This window comes from Paramisgurnus dabryanus, chromosome 8 (assembly GCF_030506205.2).
Source record: "Paramisgurnus dabryanus chromosome 8, PD_genome_1.1, whole genome shotgun sequence".
NCBI classification, from domain to species: domain Eukaryota; kingdom Metazoa; phylum Chordata; class Actinopteri; order Cypriniformes; family Cobitidae; genus Paramisgurnus; species Paramisgurnus dabryanus.
In genome coordinates, this window is record NC_133344.1 from 28,305,739 (window position 1) to 28,326,746 (window position 21,008).

General features: G+C 37.9%; 1 protein-coding gene across 7 annotated transcripts in view; it reads left to right on the plus strand.

Annotated features, from left to right (window-relative positions):
* The window catches only part of ncam1b (neural cell adhesion molecule 1b), a 107,571-nt gene extending 87,308 nt beyond the window's left edge, over window positions 1–20,263 (plus strand). For 3 of the 7 annotated variants that reach the window (XM_065281372.1, XM_065281374.1, XM_065281375.1), the window contains 6 exons: window positions 4,045–4,169; window positions 5,287–5,467; window positions 13,931–14,126; window positions 14,391–14,507; window positions 17,492–18,097; window positions 19,996–20,263. In XM_065281372.1, the coding sequence (XP_065137444.1) occupies window positions 4,045–4,169; window positions 5,287–5,467; window positions 13,931–14,126; window positions 14,391–14,507; window positions 17,492–18,097; window positions 19,996–20,098 (1,328 nt within the window). In that variant the 3' untranslated portion in view covers window positions 20,099–20,263. Of the gene's footprint in view, window positions 1–4,044; window positions 4,170–5,286; window positions 5,468–10,060; window positions 11,303–13,930; window positions 14,127–14,390; window positions 14,508–17,491; window positions 18,098–19,995 lie in introns of those variants that run through there. The other 4 variants (XM_065281373.1, XM_065281378.1, XM_065281376.1 and 1 more) reach the window with 3 other exon arrangements.
* Window positions 20,264–21,008: the final 745 nt, after the last annotated feature.

The following is a 21,008-nucleotide window of genomic DNA, read 5'->3' on the forward strand; positions in this document are numbered from 1 at the left end:
GTTCTACATAGCACAATATGGTGCTACACAGGTGCTTCATCTGTGCTATATGGTACTTAAAATGGCTCCTCTATGATTACAAGCCTCGGATTACTGCTTCAAATGTTTTTATGATTGGAGCATGTTTAGCAGAGGTTTATTTGAAACATCAGCCCAGCTCATTCCTTTTAGTGAAGTTTCAAATTCACTTGAGCTCGAGGTATTTCACGAGTACGGTAATCACCTCTTAAAAACTGTGCTTGGCACAAAACCGAGCGCGTATGCATGTTGCCTATTTTGCATAATTCCTTTAATGAATTAATCAGTGAATTCCCTTCCGACTGTTCAAATCTAGTTGCAATTAGATTAATAAACATACTTCAAGTCAATTTGTAAGCACGTAAACATCTGAAATTTTCATTTACGTCTGTTTTCTCGCTGTTTTACGCATACTCATTACATTCACAAGATTCTGTAGGGACAGATGGTGAAGTTACTCGCTGCACTACACTTTTTAAACTTTTATCGTTTAAGAGATAAATGTTTATTGAGGAGCCTTAAAACTGTCATTCTGGGCAAAATCTCTGCTTGTTGAGCGAGTTGATTGTTCGGGAAAGCTACTGATTTAAGTTCCCTTTTTTTGAGTCTGCACTTTTGTGACATTAATATTGATCAGCATTTTAAAACGTCTCATTAATTCTTTCAGGCTGGGTGTGTTGTTTTATAAAATGTGACTAATTTGATGTACCTTTTAAATACGGTAGCCTCTTGGATATCGGACGTGGAGCTACTGATGCATTGCCGGTATTGATCATTAGGCTAATGCAACCAGTGTTAAAAGAATGATTAATATTAGGCTGAAACAGAAACTACAGTGATTTAAAATGCCTGTGGTTCTTGTAACGTATAAAGCCTGTACAGTGAGATAACGTGACTCAGGTAAACCAAAGTGTCCGTTCCCTCGTACACGTGTCGCTAATTACTGCATTAATGACAGTAAAATACCTTAATATCTCAATCCGCTGCTTTCAAGCGTAGCTTCTCCCAGCAATGTTGTTACGTGTCACTCGCTACATCAGACTAATGTAGCGGATCAAACTAGCATTCATTGGTCATTAAAATGAAATGGGTCGTGATGGCCCGTGAAGGAGAAGCCACGACGCACAACACTCAATATTCCCAATTCACACAGCGATAATGCACACAAACGCACTGTAGGGACATTTGCGGTTACCCTCGATATACAGTATCAACCCTGCTCATCTAAAAACAACCAGCCAAATAGCATGTGACACATTTTTCTATTACTAACCTGAATTGATTCATTGTTGTACAGGAGGACAAAAGATTGGGCACCTCTGACAATATCCATGATTTTCATTTATAAATATTTAGGTGTTTGGATCAGCCATTTAATTTTGATCTACCAAATAACTGAAGGACACAGAAAATGTGCTATATGCAACAAAACGAAATTAGACAGGTGTATAAATGTGGGCACCCTTGTCATTTTGTTGATACCTGTAACTACTTAGCACTGATTAATTGGAACACACAATTGTTTTGGTGAGCTCATTAAGCCTTGAACTTCATAGACAGGTGCATCCAAGCATGAGAAAAGGTATTTAAGGTGGCCAAATGCAAGTTGTAGTTCCCTTTTGACTATCTTCTGCAGAGGGCCAACATGGAGGCCTCACAACAACTCTCAAATGACCTGAAAACAAAGATTGTTCAACATTATGGTTTAGGGGAAGGCTACAAAAAGTTATGGTAGAGATATAAGCTGTCAGTGTCCACTGTGAGAAACATGGTGATGAAAATGGACCACAGGCAGAGTTCTTATTAAGGCCAAAAGTGGCAGGCCACGTAAAATATTGGAGAGGCAAAGGATGGTTAGAACGGTTAAAAACAGACCACCTCCAAAGACCTACAACATCAACTTTCTGCAGATGAAACAATTCAGCCTTTGCCTCTCCAATACAACAAGGGAAGTCGCTTAATGTATGCAAACACACATTTGGACAAGCCAGCTTAAATTTGGAATAAGGTGACTGATGAAACAAAGATTGAGTTATTTGGTTATAACAAGGGGTGTTATGCATGGCGGCAAAATAATTCAGCATTCCAAGAAAAATACTTGCTACCCACAATCAAATTTAGTGGAGGTTCCATCGTGCTGTGGGGCTGTGTGGCCAGTGCAGGTACTGGGAATCTGGTTAAAGTTAAGTGTCGCATGGATTTCACTCAATATCAGCAGATTCTTGAGAATAATGTCGAGGAATCAGTCGCAAAGTTGAAAATGCAGAGGAACAAGTACATTCTGATATATTCTGGAATGGCCATCCCAGTCCCTAGACCTGAATATCATTGAACATCTGTGGGGTGATTTGAAGTGGGCTGTCTATGCTTGGCAACATCAAACCTAACTGAACTGGAGATGTTTTGTAAGGAGGAATGGTCCAAAATACATTCATCCAGAATCCAGACACTCATTACAGGCTATAGGAAGCGTCTAGAGGCTGTTATTTCTGCTAAAGGAGGCTCTACTAAATAATGATGTGATTTTTCTGTTGGGGTGCCCAAATTTATGCACCTGTCTAATTTCGTTTTGATGCATATGGCACATTTTCTGTTAATCCAATAAACATCATTTCACTATTGAAATATTACTTTGTCCTTCAGTTATTTGATAGATCAGAGTGAAATTGCAGATCCAAACACCCAAATATTTATAAATGAAATTCATGGAAATTGTCAGGGGTGCCCAAACTTTTGCATTTCAATATGCATCAGTTCGGGTTTTTTAATGGTAGATGCATGCATATATATATATATATATATATATATATATATATATATATATATATATATATATATATATATATATATATATATATATATATATATATATATATATATATATATATATATTAGCATTTAAGCTTTTCATTCATAACACAATACTTGCCTGGACTATTCACTGTATTCTTGACTTTTGTCAGATTTATTTCTGTACTGTTAAATTACTGATTAGGTATGTGTCTAGTGGCACAACACAAATATATATATAAACTAAGAAAATTTTCCTCAAAATTACCAAACAAAATGTTAAATTGTTAGTATGGTCATGTACTTAAAATATAACAAACTAAACATTTAATTACAGATTTTTATTGTAAATTTACATGAATTTGTATAATTGTATTTTCCTATATTAAAATGTAGATTTTCTGTATTTTGTCTTTAATTACATAATACTTAAAATAACAGTCGAGCTGTTAATATACAGATAACGTTTGTACTTTTACAGTGTTTTAATTATAATTTTAATAATGGTAAATCACTGTAAAATAATTTAAGTAATTGATCGTAAAAATAGGATTTTTTTACAGTGTGCCAGGACTGATATCTGTAGACCAGGCTGGCTAAAAGCTGATACAATTCTAGTATACATACATTCTGAGACAAACACTGGTGTGAGTTTTGGACAGGGCCACCTGTTTGTTTGCAAATTGGAGAATAATGGAAGTGTTTGGGAAAAACACAATGATACCAGTTATCAGTGCTGCTTTTCCTTTCTTACTTCTACTTTAACTCATTACAACCTATTTTTTAATTAAAGTCACAATGAAATTGAAATTAAAACTATTTTTTTTTATATTGTGGGCTTTTTTACTAAATACTTATCTGTGAGCGTCATAATCTTAATGCAAAAAAAACCCCCGCAAATCTCCTCCCCAAATTGAAACAATCTCTCTTTACCTTCAGTCATGGGGTTTGGTAGGTGGGCGGACCGGGTAAAGATCGATTAGCAGACTTATCAACGGCCTATTGACTTCCATAGTATTTTATTTTCCTACTATAAAAGTCAATAGGACCTCTGATCGATTTGGTTACAAACATTCCTCAAAATATCTTCCTTCGTGTTCATCAGAACAAAAAAAAATTATACAAGTTTTTAACAACCCAAGAAGGAATAAATTATGACAAAATTTTTGGCTGAACTATACCTTTAACACTTTGGCATAGTGTGTTTTCACACTTGTAACTGGTTTGTTGTTGTAGGAGAGCCCAGTTCCCCTAAACTAGAGGGCACCCTGGAGCCCAAGGGCAATGCACTAAAGCTGCACTGGATCAAACAAGACGATGGAGGCTCACCCATAATCCATTACCTGGTTAAATACAAAGCTGTAAGTGTCCAAGTGTAAATTATCAGTTTTTTATATTATTTTAATGCAACTTTTAATGTTATGTAAGACTTTTTCCAACTTTAAGTATGACTTAAAGGGGCACTTTCCCAGACAGGGTTTAGATTAATCCAGGATTAGGCCTTAGTTAAATTAGGAAATGAAAGTAGTTTTTACAAACATACCTTACAAATAACAATACTGGTGTGCATCTTGAGACAAAACAATGGCACTGATATATGTTAAGATATGTCAGTGCAAGATGTTTTAAATTAAGGCAGCTCAAATATGCATTTTAGTCTGGGACAAGAATAAGCCCTGTCCAGGAAACCGCCCTAAAATCTTGAGTTTTTTATTTACAAAACATTACAACTTTGTTTGAATGTTACAGTACACCTAATTAACATTTTTCATGTTCTAGTTTCATCTGACACTAAACAGTGGCTATGTTTCCATCCACCAGTTTTAATGCACATTTTGGAATATTGCATAAAAAAGCTGGAGTGTGCATAATTTTTGAAAATGAATATAAAACATTATGAGTCGGATACATTTTTATGTGCATATACGGCAATAGAAACACATTTACTAAATAAAATCCTTGATGCACATCAAGATTTGTCATGCGACTTTACCTTTTCTGTCATAACTGGGCGCAATGAGACGGCATAACTGGACAAACCAGCGGATCGATCTCAGTGCACAGCATCAAAAAGTTGTTTTTGTCATTCTGAAATGAGTCTGCCATCAGCGTGGTTGGATATAAGGATCTTCCTGAACCATCTATCACAGAAGACCGCTTTTCAATAGAGCAGTCATCTGCTTCTGAAAGTGCTTTATTATACACTAAAAAGTCTACTCCGATGCAGGAAATTATGTTTTCATTCTCTTCGACTTACTGAATGGAAACGGTGCTTTATTTGCAAATGTTTTATACAATATTCAAATTTTTTCACAAGTTAAATTTGCAACTTTAGAGCAAGGCATAACTACTGGTGTAACAAACAAGTTTCTTTAAAAAGAAGTAGTGCTAAAAACTGCTCATAGTTAAAGAAACACCCATTTGGCCATATGAGAAAGGGCATTTTGTGGGTGACCGGTTTGTTTGTGGTGTGTTCAGAGGGAAGACGCAGACTGGAACACTGAGATCCGTATGCCTCGTGTGAGCAGCCACGTGATATTGAGCGAGCTTCAGTGGGACACTGAATATGATGTTATTGTGGTGGCGGAGAACCAGCAGGGCAGGTCCAGTCCCAGCACCCTGACCTTCAGAACCTCAACAGAACCGGCAGCTACAACAGGTGAGTGACCGCCATCTCTCTCTCTCTCTCGCTCTCTGTCCATCATCCCTCTCTCTCTCACCCACTCGCTCTCGCACAGCTTAAAAGCACTGATTTTAACAGCTGACTCAGAGCTGTAATGACACCAAACATGTGAATGCAGTGTGGGCCATCACTTACACTGCATGATAAACAGTGAGTCATGCAACATGGCAGATCACGAAAGACGTGGACAAAACATTTGGCACATTGATACTGACATCTCGCTATGTGTCTATAACATATGACTAATGTAGATGGATGTGGACGTTTTATTTTCTTGAAATTTAAATCTCAAAAATAGACCTCACACATTCACATGGAGGTAAACTCTCAAGTCACCGTCATCCACTGAGCCTCGGCCCATGCGTGACCAGGCCGTCCTCAACAACAGCAGACTTTACCTCTCTTACTAAAAAATCACTTTCTGTTTACGACTTCACCTATCATGCAGTGGCTGCTCGGTTAAGGGCTTACGGTCTGGTCAAGCGTGCCGATAGCCGCAGCTGGGCTTCACTGCTTCACTTGTAATGTAACAGGCATCTGGAGCTTCTTAATGCAGAGAGACTTTCTGTAGCCCTGCCTGCCTTTCCCACTCATTAACACTCTGAGGCGGCCCTGCGGACGTAGGAGGGCTGAATCGCCGTTCTCTTTGGCATAGTAGGCTGTGAATGGCTCACATCCAAAAGCTGTTTGTCTCAGTCACACATCGGAGTACAGAAGCACGCTCCTCGCAGCATGCTAATAGGACCAGAGAGCCTCTAGAGCAAAACTTTACTGAAGAAACCGCCGGAGCGTTCACATGTCTCTAGTGCTTCTATTTTCTTGAAGTGATAACTGTTATGTTAAACTTGAATGCTGGAATAATAGAAAGCTAACAAATTTTGCAGGGATTTTGTGTTTTTTACTTAAAGCTCACGTAACAAATGCTGTTTCTGCATTTCTGATGTTAATCTGGAGTACCTATAGAGTAGTATTACATCCTTTATATCTCCGAAGAGTCTTTAGTTTAATCAGATTTACAGTATAAAAGATAACGATTAGCTTTACCGAATCTTTCCGATAATGTATAAAAAAATGAACAAAGAGGAGTTACTACCGCGGGAGGAGCGAGTACAAATCATGCAACACTATATAACACTGTTTTAACTTATGACTCACTACATGTTCGTGTCATTTATATTATATGCACGTGCCTATTCCCAACATAAGACAGAAGTCTGTCTTACCGCATGCAACTCATGACCCAGTTGGGAAAATCCAGCGCATCAAACACACACGCAAAACTCCGCTGCTACCCCGGATAATAAACTATATCCATTGTTTTCATAAGGCTGGCTTTCTTCTCCTTACATCCAAAAACACACTTCATCTGTCGTGCCATTGTTGAGTTATGAAATTAAACAAAGCTGAGTGGCGTGATAAGATGTTTGCAAGTTGTAGCGTCTCCTGCTGATTGACGGGTGGGCGGGGTTTTTCGGGGGAAGTGCCCATATAAAGAAGCGATACGTATAGAGACGTCAGATGGACCTGTAATCGAAAAAAACTTTCCGAAACTTGTACGAACCCTGGCGAAGTGCATTCGGCACAGAAATACTCTGTAACATGCCCAACTGCTTTTTTGACACTTTGCCTACGTTTAGGATGAGGAAACAACTCTATAACTGTGTTAATAAGTCAGAATGCTTGAAATACCATTGAACCACCCCTTTAAAAACAACAACAAAACAAAAACGATGCAGGTTTATCAATTAAACCAGTATTAATATACATTAGGGAAGTCAGTGTAACATGTTGTTTTGGAATAACTGGTTATTAATATAAACATAAAAGATACACAAAACCGTTATTGTCAATGTGCAAATACAACAAAATCTACCATGGCCATCGGTGCATTATAATATTGAGTTATTTTTAACATATTTAAAGAAAGATAAGCAATATTACGTTAGTATATACTAAGTTTAGATTATAATAGTTTATACTACGGATCTGTTGTGTGTCTCTGTCTCTCTCGATCTCTTTTTAATAACTTTATTAATAACTGCATTAGGGGCTGATCACACCAAAAGTGTTTCTGGCAGTTGCAGGCGCCTTTTTTGAATGATATTCTATGGGCAGGGAGCGTTTGCGCGCTGTTTATGCGCGGCAAACGCCTTGCGGTTTTTGATACCAGCCGCAGCACGTGCTTTTGAAGGAGCGCTGAGAGCGGAGAAGCGCCCGACGTCATTCCCATCTTTTCATTGTCCAATTGAATGAGCATGTTTGTGCACCTCTCACCCTCAAACAAGGTCAGAGCAAGCGTCCTCTTTTTAAAGTTTCTGCTAATATGACAGTTAACAGCAAATGAGCGTTCACGCTTCAATATTTGATTTGATTTTTTTTTAAAAGGCAGTGCGTCGCGCCTTGCGTTTCCAAACGTTTAAAGTGCATTTGGTGTGGTTTGGTTTTGGAACAAGCAATAGAGCTGTTGGATGAGACACGGAAGAAATAGTTCTACTCACAAAAGCGATTTAAGTACAACAACCAGACGAATCCCTTTAAATATATCATGTGATCGATGTCTTGAGGTGTTGTAACCATTGTATAAGCGGAATAATTAACTCTGGGCCGCTGAATTATTGAAAAATAATGCACACCCGAGGTGTAACGGCCGCATCACCACCTTGGGCGTGCATTATTTTTCGAATAATTCGTCGTCAATTATTACTTACTTAAAATATAAATAAAAAATATACAAGTTAATCGTATTATCAAATTGCAAGGGTGTAGATTGCAAGGATGCAAACTGCAAAAACACAAATGTGATCCTGCACAACAAAACCAGTCATAAGGGTCAGTTCTTTTAAATCGTAAAGCTAAATAAATAAGCTTTCTGTTGATGTATGGATATATTAGGATATGATAATATTTGAACTATTTGAAAGTGCAAAATATTGAGAAAATCTCCTTTAGCAATGTCCAAATGAAGTCCTTAGGAACACATATAACTAGTCATAAAAATTTTATATATTTAAATATATTTATGGTAGGAAATTTACTAAATATCTTCTGGAATCCATTATCGATCACAATATGGTGATCAATCTTAAAGTGGTAAGACTTTGCAATAACAGTACATAAGAACTTAATTTATTTTAACATAAATATAAGAATTATGAGTTAAATGTACTCATCACAAACTAATGAAGAGAATGAATTGGGGTCTTAGTGCATGTTATTTATGTACTGTTATTTTAAAGTGTAACCCCCAAAGCTAACCCCATCTGAAAATGACTCACTTGAATGTCATAAGATTTTGGAGATCAGAAAATTAAAAAATTAATACATCTGTTAGCTGGCATGGATAACAAACAATATAATCTCAAATTATTGAAATTGTATCAGTTTAAAACTGATTTTGTGACACACGACTTTGCCCTCTCTTCGATGACATCATTCTGTCATTGACACAAGCACTGATAGTATTATTAATGTAACACCATTGTTACTGTTCCCTAAGTATCAAACCTCCATTGTACTTTAGATAAGAAGTCATGTTATTTATCAAAGATGAAGGAGGACAGATCTTCAATGTTCTTCTGTTGTTGCAGCAGATTTTTAACAGTCCTGTTAGGTACTGAGACCTTGATAAACTGCTTGAAGTGTGTGTCTGTACAACACTGACTATTAAATGCAGTGGCTTGGTGATTATAAAGACGTTTTTACCAACATTTCTCCAGTTGCAAAGTCATACAGTGAAGTAAATGTATCCCTAATTTGCTTTCAATGTAATAAGTAGCCCATTGGTCAGTACTATGTGGGTTGGGGGACTCTACATTATAAAGTGAAGTGCATGTTCAGCTTGTTTTGCATAATCGTGCGTAACAAATTTCTCTTAATATGCTCATTACAGTGCTGAAAAACAACTCCCACTGACCCATCAAACAACTTCTGCATGCTTTGTTTTATTAATAGGGTTGTTCTGAGAAAACAGTGCCATTAATGCTGGAAAATTTAAGGAAATGGTTTACAGTATTTTATTTATTTAGTTTATGTCGGTATTTAATTTGAATTTACTGCTAACTTTCAAAAAAATTATTGTATTTTCTCACTGTAACTGTCATAGACGCTGGAGAAAAAACACAACAGAGGAATTCATCCCTTTTAAAATCTTTCAGAGTTGAATGTTACGAAAAAAATCTAATGGGTTTGCGGCATCACAAGTAGATGATAACAGAATTTAATATTTTTCTCTCTTATCAACGTCAAAATAAAAGTCATAGCGAGCCGCATAACACACTAATGGCACAGTTTCCTGAGCATGAACCGAATAATGGCACACATCATTTCTCTCACCCTTTTCATTTCATTACCATGAAAATCTCACTTCACTTTTTTATTTAAATTCTTTGTTTCCGTGTTTGACGTATTTTTCTATCTTGTTTTTCTCTTTCCATTTTCCTCTTTCCCTGTCCTGTCGTTGTTCCCGGGCTTGGATATGGACGGATCATCACATGCACGCATACCGCAACCATTCTGGTGCCGATACTTTCTCCCTTGTTATTTTATGTATGTAAATGTTTGTGTCTTCAGTCAATCTGAGTTGTTCTTCTGTCACGTGCACTCTCGCCTCTTTACTGCCCTCTCTATTATTGCTGCTCGTGCTTTGATAGAGGAATGTGTTCTCCTCATGTTGAGGACTTGTTGCATGATTTTTTCGTCTCTAATAATCCATGTGCTGGGAACACTAAGCCTCATAGACAAAGTAACGCAAGATCACGACTAAAAAAACGGCTACCTGTATAGCCACCCACTTCTGAGGATCACATGCTAGCAGGCTTTCAAATAATGTTATTTGGAACACAACAGACTTACACAGAAACACAAATCTCATGACAGATGTATGCGAAGGAGATGAGCGCAGATGTGTGGACTTGCTAAGGAAAAGCAAACAGTCAGTAGGGACTAGATTACAGCAGGGGTCAGATTCTCAGGGGCAGCTGTCCTCGACTTATCCTGACTGCAAATTTGGGCAAAAATCTTATGTAGTTAAATTTATCCTTTTATTGACAGTAACTCAATTTTAAGAAATGAAAGAATGGTTAAAAGCACAGGGAATATGTCTTAGCTATCTGTAGACTTTTTTCCTCTAACAAAAATTGTACAAATTAAGACCTTTGGGAACAGCTTTGTAACAGACCTTTCAGATGTTATTTTATTGCCTAAAAGACTTTTTGAGGCTTAAACATGAAACCTTCTTAATGATTGGAAACAACTATGTATTATAATGACTGCTAGGGCTATTCTTCACACGTGTGGCATTATTAAATTGCTTTTTTACATAAACCGTTTGTGGCATGTGGTTTCTTTTTGATATCTTTATGTAATGTAATGAGGTTATGTTTTAGAAGTGAACCAGAAAGTAAATCAAGTATAAGGAAAGTCATCTGTATTCACACTGTCACTGGTGCTGAAAGAGGACGTGGATCTCATTTTGGTTATAAAACAAATCCAACTGTTAATTTCCAATTTGTACCAATATATTGTTACGTTGTAATTTTATGATTTAATATATAATTTTTAGATAACTCTTGTGTGTACTTCATAATGTTGTTTATATAGCCCTCACTCCGTCATCTCCATTCTCCTCTACAGTATGTTGTTATACTACTGTATGTGTCTTTACCTTTAAGTGTGCTATAATGACCAAAATAGTAAAATATCCACACATTGTTATTACTGAAAGTAACTGCAATGCTTCAACCTGCAGGTTATCATATGACATGTTTCTTTTTTGCCTAATAAATTCTTGCATGCGGTTTCAACAGTCCTTCAAGAAAAACACAGAGTTTTTTTTGTGATTGTTGCGGGCAAAAATCCTTGATCTTGCGTCACTTTTTCTTAAGAAATGCGATGGAATATGCGGGATATTTATGCAATTTTATGCAATGAATTTGCGGAAACTTGCAAAAATTGCGGGAACTTGCAAAAAGAGTTTGCAGCTTTTCAATGATGTTAACGTCACATAATCATGTCACTTCATAACGTTCTGCGCTTGTGTGAAGTAAATGCAACTTTTTGCTAAGATATATGTGATTTTTGCTAGGGATTATGAAATCATGCAAACGCTGCATATTTTGCGCACAGAAATCTGCAATTTATGCTGCGAAAGTGCGGCGTATTTGAAAATATGCGGCCCCCGCATAAATATGCGGACTTTGGCTGATTATGCGTTGAATCATGCGATCGCATTATCAGGTTTTTCTGGAGGGACTGTTTAAAAACATCTTGCCCTGACATATCTCATATATCAGTGCCATTGTTTTGTCTCAAGATGGACACCAGTATTGTTTTTTTTTTATGTGCAGTACTGTGCAAAAGCCTTAGAGCTGATTCACACCGGATGCATGGCGTGAACGTCTCAGCTGCGTGGCGTGTCTGTTTTTATTTAGGCTTCCATGTTAGCGGGTTTGACCGTGCACACCGCCTGCATGACACGCATGTCTCATGCGCGGCTCGAGCCTTGCCAAAAACGCGTGCACCCTAGGAATAGGACCGACGCCTATTTTTCACGCCACACGCACGCGTCTTGGAAGCGTCAGGTCAGTTTATCAATAGGAAACATACGTAGGCTGGCAGCAGCAGCGCTGTGTCAGAAACGCTTCTGGTAAGCAAGGGCATAGAAAACGCCACGCAGCTGACATGCGAAAGACACGCAACAGACACGCCACGCAGCCGGTGTGAATCGGCCCTTATGCGGCTTTCACATAGGATGTGGGGTGCGCTGCGCTCGCCGCTGTGTTCAGCGCAGGCAAGCGATTTGTGCTCTGATGGCCAGACCAAAGTAGGCAGGATTTTCAATAAATTACTACAGTGTTTATATTTGCGTTAAATAGTCGATAAGGAATACAGAGACTGATGTTACCCATCTCCATTTCACGTAACTTTAAGCTGCCTGCTTACAACAAGCTACTTGACTTAAAACACAACTGACATGCCAACTTGAATTGCTACGTGTTTCCATGACACAGCTTTCCTTTCGATGTCTTTGTAGGAGAATAAACTTGTATTATAAAGCTCTGGGATGCTCTTCGTCCATTTTGCTTGTTTGGATCCCCCGTTTCTATTGGCCGCGCGGGTAATCGTCACAGAGCGCAGTGCAAAAGTTAAACTATTTTGAACTTTGACCGCGGCGTGAGCGCTGCGCTCGCGCTTTGCTCGACGCAACAAAAAAACGCCCTCGTGCGGCGCAAGCCATTGAAATGAATGGATTTCATACCGCAGCACACACCGCGTCCTATGTGAAAGCCGCATTAGGCCATCCATATTTATTTTTCACTCTTTTTTAAGATACAAACAGAAAATATGTACACAAAATTAAAAACAAAACTAAATATCAGTCAGTATTTAGTGTGACCTCTCTTGGCACTAGACAATCTTGAGCTTTTTTTTTAGGAGATTGAAGTCCTGAAGTCATTTGATTAGAATTAGAAATTAGGATTTAATTTCATTTAGGTTTAAGAGATCCTGCAGCTGCCAAATACTTGACACTTCATCTTATAATTTTACACTGTTTTTAATACTACAGTATATACACATTTCCTGTATTTACTGGTTATATTCCAATAAAGAGACTGAGAAATAATTATATATGATCACTATACAATTGCAAAAACAACAAATCTAATGGTAGCGTGGTGGCCTAAGACTTTTGCACAGTACTTTATGTCTGTATAAACTACTTAAATTTCCTAATATGACTAAGGCTTAGTCCTGGATTCATCTAAAAACGGTCTGGGAAACCGCCCCTTAGAGGTCAAATCATTTCCGTTCAATAAAACTTTGGAGCATCTGGCGTTTGAGTTAGCTGCACAGACTTTAATGGCGAAAAATATTTGAAATTGTTGTAAATAAAATGAAGCAGGTGCGCTCTGTGGATATAATGTCTCAAAGTTTACAAAGGTAAAAGTTTAGCAGACATCTCTCAGGCCCCTGAGTATGAACAAACAAAAAACATCCTAAGGCTTTTCTTTGTCACGAATAAACCATGTATATTGTAGCAGTTCATCATATCATCATGAGGTGACTGATCATGTCACTGGCATTTAAAGGTAAGTCATCTTTTTATGCTTTTAACCACACTGGTTCATTCAAGCAAAATATTTTTTCATTAGTATGTTGTGTTCCCTGGCATTCAAACCCACAAGTTTTGCATTGCTATCACAGCTCTGTACCATCAGAGGTACACTTTACCAACTTTGTGCTACTGGAGGTCAACCAAAAGGTTTAAAAAGTTGCAAGTACAAGCATACTAGTCATGTATTCAGTAAGCGCCCAGTTTTGCTTTTCCCTGTTGCCCTCACCAAGACTTTCATTGCTAGATTCTTATTTGGCACTTGCTTGACTGTTACATTAATCTCAAGTTTTGTGTTCAGGTTGATGATCTCTGTCTTTCTCCACCAGATGCGATGGATGATGGGACGGGCCTAAACACTGGAGTTATTGTTGGTATTCTCATACTGGTGTGTGTGATTCTCTTGCTGGTCTTGGACGCCACCTGCTGCGTCCTCAACAAGTGCGGCATCTTCATGTGCATCTGCGGTAAAACCGGGCCAGGCACCAAAGGCAAAGACATGGAGGCCGGCAATGACGCCTTTGTGTGAGTATCCACAATGTTCTTCCATTCAGTGCTGTAGTACATAGATGCAAACATTCACAACAAACACTAAGAGCATCGATGGACCCGGACTGCAATGTGTGCGAATGTCGAGCGTGGATTATTTTTCAGTTGCATATGTTGCGCTATTTTAAGCCTCTTGAAAGGAAACAAGAGCCCCTCTTATGCCTGGTCTGTAGTGACCTCATCAATCTCCACTCATGGCTATGTAATGACCAGATGTGTATGCGTTCTCTCCAAATGCAGTCGAGATATGTCTAAAGAGCCCATTGTGGAAGTGAGGACCGAAGAGGAAGCTACAGCCAATCACGACGCAGAAGGCCATCCAGAGCCCAATGAGACCACTCCACTTACTGAACCAGAGTAAGCATCATGTTATGCTGTAATGCTGTCGTTTACATCTGTTAGCTCGAATACTTTAGGTCGGCGCCATCTTGGAGCATCTGGAGTGAGGTGTTTGCTGCACCCCTGTAACTGCAACTAGTTATCACCTTCTGCATGTTTTCTCATTTTTCATGACGTTTGCTTACTTAAAGACAGCATAAAATGGCATTTTGGCAGTGCTTTTAAAGCTGCAGTGTGTCATTTCTGCTGCACCACATGGAATCCCAAAAATAATCCCTCCCATCTGCCATCAAGCATACAATCCCACTCTAAATGCCTTTATAGGGTAATGAACCTAAAAATGCTTACATAATATTTTTTCATCAATGTCTTTATTCATAAATATGTCCTCATTGGTGTCAAATGACATCTGCCAGTGATCTGACTTTTCTTTGTAAGCTTAGATGTTCTTCTCTTTACTTACATTGAACGGGTAAGTCCAAGGAGGCTTCCATATCGTTCCGCCATACTGATAAACTATAATAGCAGAGAGGGACAAAAAGCACTAGCCTACCAACGCGTTTTCACAACGCATTTCATTCAGAACACTTACACAGCTGAAACGGACAAGGAGATGAGTGAGTACATAACGGCTACCGTCGTTGCAACACGCATTTGGAAAAGCGAGGCGCTAGAGAGCACTGTTCGTTTGAATGCAAAATACAATTTCACCACTAGATGGGGGGTAAATCCTACTTATTGTCCCTTTAACACATTTCCGAGCTAGGGTGCGGTCACACTAAACTTTTTCATTGACTTCCTTTCATATGCGTCCACATGTGTCAGATCGGAAGTTTTCGGACCTGCAAATTCATATCACATGATGGCGTGTGATCAATAGATGATCAATACTATCAAAAAACTTCATATCAGTATGGTTCAGTCTTATTTTCTACAATATATTTAAAGCAACCAATAAAAAACTTTAGCGTGCGATTATTTTTCCGGTTGCTGCAAGGGTCTACATATTACGGAGCCCATAAGGGGACATGGATAAAAAATTAAGTTTAGTTTCACATGCTCATGTGAAACTATCGCATTTAGTTTCGCGTGCGCACGTGAAACTATCACGCACGCACGTGAAATTATCGCATGCACACATGAATGCGGAAGTTTCATGTGCGCACGCGAAAGTTTCACGTGTGCATGCGAAACTAAACTTTTTAAAAAAATTACATGAAACTAAACTTTAAGGTACAGTGTGTAATTTTTAGAAGGATCTCTTGAAAGAAATGCAAAATAATATGCAAAACTATATTATCAGTGGTGTATAAAGACCTTGTAAAATGAACCGTTATGTTTTTATAACCTTAGAATAAGACGTTTTTAACTACATACACCGAGGGTCCCCTTACATGGAAGTCGCCATTTTGTGTTGCCATGTTTCTACAGAAGCCCTTAACGGACAAACCTTTTTACTAAGTTGTCTCCGACGATGAAATGTTTGTCCGGTGGTGGCTATCGTAGCTTCTTTATGCATTTCAAAAGCGAGGGTTGAACAGTGGAGTTGCAATTCGCAACCTCACCACTAGATGCCGCTAAAACTTACACACTGCACCTTTAAGATTTTTTTTACTCCAATGTCACCTTAGGGGCTCGGTAGCATATAAATGTTGCATACTGAAAGTCTAGTGTGACACTATAGTGGTTGTCAAACTTTTTATTTCGCAACCCACTTAAATAGATATATAATCCATGGTTTGGACCCACCAACATTTAAAAATTTTAAATAGAACTATGAGGAAATGCTATGTTTTTCTCTATTTTAATTGACTATCTTTATTTTCCCTGTCATTTTAATGAAATTTAAGTTTAATTGCAATATCAAAATACCTTATGGTATAACATATCAAAATCATTGTTATTGCTTGTCATTATTTGGACTAAACTTTTTTGTTTCATTCACCGCTACAGCCAAGCGACCCACCTTATCCCACTGTGTGACCCACAAGTGGGTCTTGATCCAAAGTTTGAAAACCTAAGCACTTAACTTTCGTTCCATTGACTTCATGCGGTTGGGGCAAACCGAAAAACAAGCTTATGCGAAAATGTTTTGCATTTTGGCACATTCTAAAGTTCAAGCTTGGTAAAGTCTTGCCAATTTGTATCACGTAAAGACGTGTCACCAACATATGATTGATACGTCTCCGTACAACCTTTTCAGGTGGAGAAAGCTCTTGTATCACACAAAGTTTTGTACAATAATAACAACTATAATGGTGCAAACATATAAAGTGTACATTTCAGCACGTCATATCATATCACATTTGGTTGCAGGCTATACACATAGGGGTCTGCATAAAACTTGCATGCTAAAAGTCTAGTGTGACAAGCATTAAACAGTATTTTGTGGAAGGCAGGATTTGGTTATATTCTTCTGGATTTGATTGAATGATGAAAAGTGGTCCCTGATATTATTACCAGAAAAATATTACCTTTTTTATGAGCAAAAAACATGGTAATATTATTTAATGTTGCATCGCTATACTCCCTTATTATTCCTTTCTGCCGTCTACCTTATATTTTACATCTAAATCAAGTGCTCCCTCTAGTGACCATCCACAGCATACCATTTCCACTGTAAAAAATTCCTTGTTGCACTTAAATGTTTTGGTTTAATTAACCTCGAATTCACAATTAATTTATACTTTCTTGACTATTGAGGAGTTGTTATACATTTTAAAAATAAAGCTGAATTAGCTTAAGTTTTTTTTTACTTTATTTTATAATTTTTAGCAACTCCTCAATTAAGTTATAATTAATTGTCATTTTTACAATTATTAAACTTAAAAATGTAAGTGCAACATAGATTTTTTTACAGTACACGCATGCAATACTGCACTTAAAATCAGTACTGCATACTGTAACCATGTGACTGTAATAATTTATTGTCTCTTCATCAATGTCATCATTCCATCTCGAGATCACTCGTCAGTGTCTCTGTTTTCTTCCTCTTCTCACAGGCAAGTAACGGAAAGGGCCGCCGCGATGGTGGACTTGCCTCTCTCTGTGCCTACTAACTCTGACACAATCACTGACACTTTTGAACTTAGCCAGAGCAGCCCTGCTAGCGAGAGCACCACTCTCACCTCCAGCATCACAGCCCCTCCCCCTGAGCCTAACCCCACCCATACATCACCATCTGATAGTAGCACACCCAAAACTCATACAAAACCATCTTCATCTTCTGACACTACAACCGATGTTACTCTTCTGGTAGACCTGGGTGATGCCTCAGAACAAGCACAAACTGAGGTTCCTCCTGTGATCTCCTCAGAGGAACCAGTACCCATGCCCCCTAGCCAGGCCACTTCCCCTCCCAGTGTTGTCGAAACAAACTCCACAGATAAAGCGTCAGAGTCATTGCCGTCTGTTCAGAGCCCATCCCATGTCAGTTCAAATCCCAGCAGCCCACAGGGTTGCGCCCCTATCCCCTCACTGAATCATGATCTTCAGATTGATGGAGAACTCCCACTGGCTCCAGACACAGATCTCCCCCAGGATGGGTCACATGCTCTGGGTACAGCTGGATTCAGTGGGCCATCTGCTCCGGCACAGAGCGAGTATGGGTTTCTAGATGCTGTCTAGATGTTTTTTTTAGTTTGTGTATGTGTGTGCCCCTTAGATGTTTAGTGTTTCACTGCATGTGGTCAACTAAATCAGTGCATGTGTTTTTGTTTTGCAGCATTGGCAGTTTTACAGTTAAAGGTCACCTAATATGAGAAATTCATATTTGTTTGAACATAATAATGTGTCGCCTGTGTGTGTACACAACCACCCTGTGAGGATAAAAAACCCTACTTTTTAAAAATCCCAGTAGAAACCTCAATATTCTTATGGGTGATTCTCACAAAATCCAGATTTAGAAGGTGTCTAGCATCCGAATTTTTAAAAAGCCATTGAAGCCAATTTTTTTGCACATATAAGATTAAGGTCTGAACTTACTATAACTATTATTTTTAGAGGATTTAAAAAAAAATATTTCCTATAGAATTGTTTACATTTTTAAGATTATCATTACCAAAAATTATCATTACTGCAAAATTATATTACATTAAATATATGCATTTACAAACTCATGTTTCGGTAATGAAAACTAAAAAGTTGTGTAGGTACTATGACAAACAAAATTTTAACTTTTATCTGGAGAGAAAAAATAAGAACTGCTTACCTGATAGCTATCTTGAGTGTCACAGTCAATTATGTCCCTTACAACTTTTTTTTGTTGAAAATGTTAGTTCCTTGAGGGCTTCAACAATGATTGAAAATTGTTGCGGAGGATGAGAAAAGGTCTTGGACACATTTATATTCCTTATTATTGTCTCTACATTTACCAATGATCACCAAATACCACATGTTTCTTTACTGTAAATGTTTATAGTATAACATGCACTGAAGCTTTTAATTTTTTAGATTTTTTAATAATAAATATTTCCATGTCAAATAACCCAAATCTACTCATGGACACGTTGCGGTAATGAAAACGTTCCCCTTAAATGTGGAAAAAACAACAAAATATGTTTGTATGATGTAATTTGAAATCATGTGCAAAATAGTACATGAAGAGCTCTTTGTAACTGTATGCTTCTTATTTTGATAGCATTTAATTTTTTTATTAAAATGCTTCATGACACCTCATAAGTCTAATTTCAAGAGAATCACCCTCATGGGACAAGTGCTTTCTGAGCTACCTGACATCACTGGTCAGGCTCCGCCCACAACCATCCAAAGATCACAGTTAGATCATTATGTCTATTTTAAATCTTTACATAACTCATTACTGCACATTCATTATGAATAATGAAGAAATGTGATTGTCATATAAGTTCATACTAAAGGCGGGGTGCATGATCTCTGAAAGCCAATGTTGACATTTGAAATCACCTAAACAAACACACCCCTACCCCAATACAATCTAGACCTTCTTTTGATAGACCCACCCCACACCTACGCAACCCAGGCAATGATGTTGGTTAGTAGACATGCCCATTACTGCTGATTGGCTACAAGTGTGTTTTGGTACTCGGCCCGACTCCCTTTGTGTTTTTCAAAAATCATGCACCCCACCTTTAACACCTTATATAAAGATGCATGGACGAGGGAGACACAAAAATGGGCCTTTTCACATGGTATAATAAATTATCTATAGGGAACTTGGAGTCGCATGGGGACACCTGAGACTTGATCTTGACAAATTGCCATATTAGGTGACCTTTAATTTGGAGGAACAGTGCACCACAAAATAAAAATATATTGTTTACTCACCCTCATGTTTTTCCAAACCCGTATGAATTTCTTCTGTGAAACACGATGAGAACGCTCCAGTCCACATTTACAGTAACTGCAAGGAAAACGCAAAGAGTACTTGAACAGAAATTCATACAAGCTTGGCACAATATAAGGGTCAGCAAATATGGCAAAATTCTCATTTTGGGATAAATATTTATTAAGTGATCTCCCCTAACAGGAAAGTCCTGGAAGATGAGAAGAGTGCGACAGGAAACGCCGAGTTAAAGAAAGCAGAAGCCAATGACGTTTCGCAAACAAACAACACCGAGAGTAAAGCATGAGGACAAGTGGAGGAACGGCAGCATCATGATGAACATGGACGTGTTCATTTAACAGTGCCCTTAATACATTTCTCAACTAAAAGGTGTATATTGTTACTTAAATATGTATGCCTTTTCCACTTATTTTTTGAGTAAACTTCCAGATGTTTCGGTTTCAGGATGGACGTCAATGATTACAATGTGTACAGATTTTTTGTGTTTCTTTTCAAGTCGTTCTGATTATTTTAACAGGGAATCAAATTATTCAGGAGAAATATCTTTGCAGTTATACATGATTTCCATAGTACAATATAAAAATTGATATGATTCGTCCTATTTTTATATTTTGTGTGTTTGAGGGCTAGGCTTGATTCATTGTCGGTTTTATATTTTATTTTTGCATTGCGTTTTATTTACACGTAACTGTAAAGACGATTATGGACTGTAAAGACAGCCAGTCAACAAATATCATAGTCACATACTTTACAACTTCGATTCGTTTATACAATGACCATGTATTTCTAATATTTGCAATTTATACATCAAGTCATTTTTCCAAACATATGCTCCAAAAACATGGAATGGAAACTGAAATATCTGCTCATTTTTATACTGTATACCTCTGGAGAAAGGGTGTGTTTTACACTGTCAACTGCAAGCTTGTGCACTGTGATTGTGTTATCGAATTGTTGTGTGTTTTTTGGAAGAATATCCACATAGCTTTGTAGTCAACGCTGATTGTCCTTTTATATAAAAACATGTATATTGTTAACAGTCCTGTGTAAAACAGGAGGAATAAGACACATAACTCTGACAGAGTCTTCACGACATCACTCATTGCATGACCATCTGCCTGCACGTCTGATGTTAAGCAAGACTGAAGTGTGCTGCCTCACTGTAGGTCAGTGCAGAAATGCTCAAGATGTTATTT